This window comes from Rhinichthys klamathensis, unplaced genomic scaffold, assembly GCF_029890125.1.
Source record: "Rhinichthys klamathensis goyatoka isolate OS25496 unplaced genomic scaffold, OSU_Roscu_1.1 h1tg000557l_1, whole genome shotgun sequence".
NCBI classification, from domain to species: Eukaryota; Metazoa; Chordata; class Actinopteri; order Cypriniformes; family Leuciscidae; genus Rhinichthys; species Rhinichthys klamathensis.
Genome location: NW_026607025.1, coordinates 2,368,046 through 2,374,780, shown reverse-complemented (window position 1 = coordinate 2,374,780; position 6,735 = coordinate 2,368,046). Strand labels below are relative to the sequence as shown.

Here is a 6,735-nt window from a genome sequence, read left to right as displayed (position 1 = left end):
TATTTAAATACCACTCTAGTGATTGAAAGTTGTGAAAAACATTATGTAACAAAGATTTAAAAACAAAAGGCCTGCGGAATTATTCACATAGCATCTCCTTGATCCTTAGACATGTTATGGTTTCATGTTTCTCTTGGACATCAAACACAGATTTGTTTTAAGATGTTTCATTCAGGTATTTGAAGCCCCTCGGGCATCTGGCAGAGTTTTCGCCGCAACTATTTCAAGTTCGGCACAGAAACCTGCACAGAGACATTCCCTACACTCACCAAATTAAAAACAGCAGGAACTACGGAGGACAAAGAAAGATGAGAAAGAGAGAGAGAGAGAGAGGGGGGGGGGTGACATAAATCATAGGTCACATGGCTGTGTTCCCCAGAGAGAGTGTGTTTACATGTGAACCTGAAAGTGACACGACAAACACATCCTTCATTTCAAATGATGACAGGAGATCCATCCGCCTCAGACACGGAAAACAGGATCAGCTGCCAAAGAGAAGAGACAGAAATAAACCTTTAGAATGTTACAAACAATATAAAGATAGACAGACAGACAGATACATATATAGACAGACAGATGGATGGATGGATGGATGGATGGACGGACGGACGGACGGACGGACGGATGGATGGATGGATAGATAGATAGATAGATAGATAGATAGATAGATAGATAGATAGATAGATAGATAGATAGATAGATAGATAGATAGATAGATAGATAGATAGATAGATAGATAGATAGATAGATAGATAGATAGATGGTTGGATAGATGGATGGACAGACAGACAGACAGACAGACAGACAGACAGACAGACAGATAGATAGATAGATAGATAGATAGATAGATAGATAGATAGATAGATAGATAGATAGATAGATAGATAGATAGATAGATAGATAGATAGATAGATAGATAGATAGATAGATAGATAGATGGATGGATGGATGGATGGATGGATGGATGGTTGGATAAATGGATGGATGGATAGACAGACAGACAGACAGACAGACAGACAGACAGACAGACAGACAGACAGATAGATAGATAGATAGATAGATAGATAGATAGATAGATAGATAGATAGATAGATAGATAGATAGATAGATAGATAGATAGATAGATAGATAGATAGATAGATAGATAGATAGACGGATAGATGGACAGACAGACAGATGAATGGATAGATAGTTAGACAAATAGACAGACGGACGGACATATAGACTGTATTGTAGGATACAGTGCCCAGTCTAGTATGCTTTAGTTGTATACTGTGTATTTTGTCAAATGTAGTGGACATAGATCAATTTAAATCCAGATATTGATGTGTGCGAACTGCGCAGTGTTAAACTGTATACTGCACACACACACACTGTAGGCTCAGAGCAGTGTGTGGTGGTGTGTGCCATTCCACATGTGGCCTCATTTATTTAAAGATACTTTGCTTCCATCTAGTGTCGCATCTGGGAGTTGATCTCGGTTGTGATTTCCACTGATTCACTGTCAGCCAATCATGCAGAGGTCGCTAATGAGCTGCTGTTGATTAATGACAAACTGATGAGTTTGACTCTGATCTGCAGACTCAGAGAGGAAACGAATGCATGGCTTCAGTTCAAGATAAAGTTGCTGCATTAAATCTTGCGGGGAAATTATACACCCCCATGAACCGACCTCTCGGTAATGCCAACTTTATGAAAGTTCAAGCTAGTGTGTTTTAAATTTAAAGATAGGAGATCGCAGTTAAATGCTTGTGTGTTTCTTCAGATCGCAGATTGATCAACAGACCTCAAGATGAACAGACCAACAAGGTTCAAAACAAAGAGATCTGGAGGCACATCATCACTGTCCTGCAGGCCCAGGTGAAGGTGAAGAAACGCAGGCTGCATCTGAAGTCTCACGACAGCTGCTTTCTGGGCTCTGATGCAGTGGATGTCATCCAGGCTCATCTGACTCAGAGCCAGGTTCTGGGAGATGCGCTGGTCTCCAGAGTCATGGTGGCTCGTCTGTGTCAGGTGCTGCTGGACTGTAAGGTGTTTGAGGCGGTGGGAACCAAGGTTCTGGGGAAGATCAGTCAACCAGGAGTCTTCCAGGACAGCAGCAGCAGTCTCTACAGATTCCTGAACACTGAGGATCTGTCCCAGGACATGCTTGAAATGGCTCTGTTCCCTCACAGTGAAGAGAGCATTATGAACGTCACACCATGCAGGTGTTTCAGATCGCTGTGGATGTTTGTGGCGCAGCACTGAATGTTATGAATTCTAATGATTGCGATTATTGATGTTTGTAGGCAAGACATCGTGTTATTCTCTCATAGCACACCTGTGAAGCCAAGACAGGCACTGGATCGGCTCATGGAGAAGCTGGACTTGACTGGACTTGTCGGTTCTCCTTCCAATGAATATCTTCCACCCTCTGGTGAGAGCTTTGTTCAGATTTTGCTTCTGTTTGAGGTACAAAAGCTGTGCTTGTAATGCACTGTAATCTACTGAGTAGTTTTCATGATGAATGTTTTATGCAGTGAACTAAATAACCTGCTAAAGTATCTTTAAAATTTTTATTTTAATAGAACAAGATTGTCTGCCTCGGTTTTTTCTTTTTTCAAACTGTTATAATTATCTTTATGTAGGCTAACTGATGTGGCAATATAGTATGCATATTGCAACATTAAATGTTTTGTTTGTTTAAAGAATTATGAGAGTGTTTAAATGGTCTCAATTTAAATGTAGGCATACAAGCTTTTTTCTTAACTTTAATCCAATTTTGTTTCAAATAAAAAAATTGCTTGTCATCGTCAGTCAAAAATAAAATAATTATTACTTTTTTAAATCTGTCTCAGAATTATTTTTATTTAACTCTGAGGTGGCATTGTATGTATAGTGAAATATATATATATTTATTTATTTTTTACAAAATTGGATTAAAAAATTGAAACATTTAATGTTGCAATATGCATAATATTCTGCCACGTCATAATTTAAGAGAATTATGAGATGGATTAAAATAATAGTCACAATTATTTTATTTTTGTACTTTGATGCAGACAAACTTTTTTTAAAAATATCTTAAATTCTGATTATATTAATCAGTTAAAAGTGTGTGGTGTGCCTAAATTTGAAATTTAATTGTGACTTTATTTTAAACTATCTCATAATTCTTTATTTAACTCCAAGGTGGAAACATGGTATAGTATTGGAAAAAAAAATATTTTTAATCTAATTGTCAATTTCGTTTTCCACTTTAGAGCTATGCCTCAAAGTAAAAAATAAATAAATAATATATATACACACACACACACACACACACACACACATACATATATATATATCTCAAAATTATCTTTAACTCTGAGTTGCCAACAATGGTATGCATACTGTGAAAATAAATGTTTAGTTTATTTTTAAATCCAAACGCTCCATCCAGCGGACTTTTGACCGCTCCAGGGCTTTCATGAAAACGGTGGTTTCTTTCAGTTTTCCCCTCCTTTTGGCCTAAAACACTGTTCGTGTCATCCAATTTGAAATGTCGACTATAAAAACAGAGATTTTTCAGATTTTCATCCCCATGTACGATTCTTTGCAGTGTTTAGCCGCTGCCTACAACTGAAAGAAACTCACTCCCGCTGAACGTTTACTCTTTGAATTCTTGCACCTGGGAACGATACAAGTCGACACCATTATAAATTATAACTGAAAGTTTGCTAAGAAGTATTTCCTACTCAAGCAAGGCTGAATTTGACTCTGGTAATGGTGGATGGCAACATGCATTATGGGTGTATACAGTATACAGTTTGTTGGTCTGAATTCTCCTTCAGTGGTCAGAGAAGTGTGGCAGGAGCAGACGGTACGCAGGCTGTGCCAGCTGATAGATCTCCCCCTGCTGGAGGGAGTGCTGAACTGCGCACACATCGTCTCCCCCCCGTCCCGGGGCAGTAATAATGAGCCAGGCCTGCTCTACACCAGCAACTACCTCGACCGAGAGGTTCTGAAGGCCTTCAAAGAAACACAGTGAGAAATCTTCACCTTTAATCGGTCAAGAAATGAAACCTCAGATGAGGCTAATAATAGTCTTCTTCCATCCAGAGCTGATGTTTGGTTGTCGGCAGCCATAGACCTGCTGGATTTCCTTCCGGATCATCTGGTGGTGGAGGTGAGCAGAGAAATGCCCACGTTCTCCTGTGAGGAAGAGGATGGACAGGTCAGACCCTCAGGCCACGATGAATGCAAATTACTGCTGTTTCATGTGCTGGAAAAACACTACGGGCACATGGAGCGCAAGCCTCTCCTCTGTGACAGCATGGCAGACGTCTACATCGAGATCATGGAACTCCTGGGTGAGGCTAACGCTCCTCAAATTATTCATTCTTTCCAAAAAAAAAAACAATGTTTTTCTTTGTGTCTGAGCATCTGTTTACCTGTATATGTAGCGAACGGGACGCTTGAAGGAGCTTTGGAAGTCCTGCAGCTGACGCTGAAGCTGCTGTCTGCGTCTGCGCGCGAGGAACTGCGCAGACTTCTGGAGTTCATGGCAGCAGCTGCAGACGCTGCGAGTGTCCGGCTGCACAGAGAAGTGAGGAGTCCTAATGCATGTGAGGAGTTATTCACCACACATCTGTCATGTTTACACTTATTTTGAATCTGATTCTTCAGATTGAAAACCGGGTGGTTGTGAAGAAGACGTTCACCAGAGCCGTCATCCAGAGCAAGAGTCTGACCAAAGGAAAGATGGACCTGCTGATGCTCTTCATGCTCGACAACCACCAGGAGATCTTCAAGGTTTCTCTCATTTATGTGCCAGAAAGTGATGATGATCAATAATGATATAATATCAGAAAGAAGCTGTTGTGCATTACAGTTTGACCTTTTATTAGATTCCAGGTTCTCTTCACAAACTGGTCAGTGAGAAACTGGATGACATTATGAAACAAAGTGATTCTACGTCTACCGGTATGTTGTTTACAGTGTTGAGTATATATATATATATATATATATATATATATATATATATATATATATATATATATATATATATATATATAATTTTTTTTTTTTTTTTTTTTGCTAGTATTTTAAATTTGCCTTATATTTTTTAGTTTTAATTTGTTTAATTTTGGTTATGATTCATTTGTCATTTTAGTTTGAATCACTTTAATTAGTTAATTTAACTAAACTAAACTTATTTCAGTTTTATTTATTAATACTTTAGTAGTTTTAATTTGTTGTTTGCCAAGGCAACATTTCAATCTTCAATTTTTTATCTAATATTTATTTAATTTCAGGTTTATTTTTATTTATTTATTTATTTATTTTCATTTGTTTTCTTTTTCATTTTTCATTTCAGTTTGTTGATTGCCAAGGCAACATTTCTAATTTTCATTTGACTTTTTTAATCTAATATTTATATTTCATTACAGGTTTATTTTATTTTTATTTTATTTATCTGTATTTTTATTTATTTAGTTTTTTTCGGCATTCATTATAATTTGTTGATTGCCAAGGCAACATTTCTAATTTTCATTTGACTTTTTTTCATCTAATATTTATGTTTGATTTCAGGTTTTTATTTATTTTTCATTTATTTATTTATACTTTTTTCTTTTCAACTTTCAGTTTAATTTGTTGTTTGCCAAGGCAGCATTTCTAGTTTAAGTTTTTCATCGAATTTATTTTATTTCAGCTCTATTTCGTTTATATAGTAGGCTATTGTTGTTTTTATTATTCATTTTTAATTGGCTATTATTCTTTATATTCTCATTTCATTTTAATTAGTAATTTTTATAATTATTATAATGTGCTTTGTCACTTTTTTTTTTCTTCTTTTTTTTACATTATTTGGGTCATTTATTTAATTTTTATCTATTTGGGTAAATATTATTGTTTTAGTTCAATTTTAATTTGTTATTTTAGTGCTTTATTTCATTTAAGCTTTATTTAAATTAACAAATGTTTTTAACAATTTTACTTATTGATAATAACCCTGGATATGTATATATTATTGTGTGACCATTTAACGTGGCCATGATGATGTTCGTGTGACAAGTATTAATTGCATTTATCTTCTGAATATTAGACACCCCAATTTGTCAGCGAGTGGCAAGAGACGCATACACAGAGACCATAAAGAACGAGACTAAAAACGAGCTGTACTCTCTCCTGAAAAACATCGACGAAAACACCAAATATTCCCTGAAAGAGAAGAATCGACTCCTGGCACAGTTTTATAAGGGACATCCAGACATCTTCACGCAGTATTTTGGGTCTAGACTGAGCACACTAAACCTTCTTGAAGTTTAAGTTCACGGTGTCCTGGAAATGCTTTTTGTGAATGTCTTTATCCAAATAAATCTAAATAAACATATATTTAAGTGTAAATAAGAACAGTGTGCATGTGTCTTTGAATAGTAACAATACATTTGATTTTCCTCCTTGGTGGGAAAATAGTTCTTGATGGGTCTAAAAATACATTTTCCTTCATAAATAATAAAGTTTCGTCATGCTGGCATGTGTGGAAAGTTTTTACCCATGTTTGTTTCAACCAGTCTATGGTTACAACTATAGCCCGCAGTAGTTTGTGTTCGCTCACCCCCATACTCATTCTTTTGAATAACATTTATAAATAGAAGTGGGAGTGTTAAACAAATGGGTTGTTCAGTTTTGCAATATTATGTTCATAGCTTCATAAAAAAAAGTGTTAAAATGCAGCAACTTATCAGATATAATAACAGAAATAATATTTTT

The 6,735-nt window shown here is 36.1% G+C and overlaps 1 protein-coding gene across 1 annotated transcript; it reads left to right on the top strand.

The window, feature by feature from the left end:
• Positions 1 to 1,402: 1,402 nt before the first annotated feature.
• depdc7b (DEP domain containing 7, paralog b) lies at positions 1,403 to 6,369 on the top strand. The gene is made up of 9 exons (XM_056239231.1): positions 1,403 to 1,678; positions 1,766 to 2,207; positions 2,289 to 2,416; positions 3,813 to 4,005; positions 4,081 to 4,331; positions 4,425 to 4,567; positions 4,648 to 4,773; positions 4,869 to 4,944; positions 6,068 to 6,369. Exons 1-9 carry the CDS (start codon positions 1,603 to 1,605, stop codon positions 6,289 to 6,291), a joined length of 1,659 nt encoding a protein of 552 aa, XP_056095206.1. The 5' UTR covers positions 1,403 to 1,602; the 3' UTR covers positions 6,292 to 6,369.
• Positions 6,370 to 6,735: the final 366 nt, after the last annotated feature.

Bases quoted from the DNA above. Each gene is read 5' to 3' on its own strand.
- depdc7b (XM_056239231.1), top strand. From the start codon at position 1,603: ATGGCTTCAGTTCAAGATAAAGTTGCTGCATTAAATCTTGCGGGGAAA. The intron at 4,774-4,868 runs GTTTCTCTCATT...ACCTTTTATTAG, and splicing joins ACCACCAGGAGATCTTCAAG to ATTCCAGGTTCTCTTCACAA. The intron at 4,945-6,067 runs GTATGTTGTTTA...TCTGAATATTAG, and splicing joins AAGTGATTCTACGTCTACCG to ACACCCCAATTTGTCAGCGA.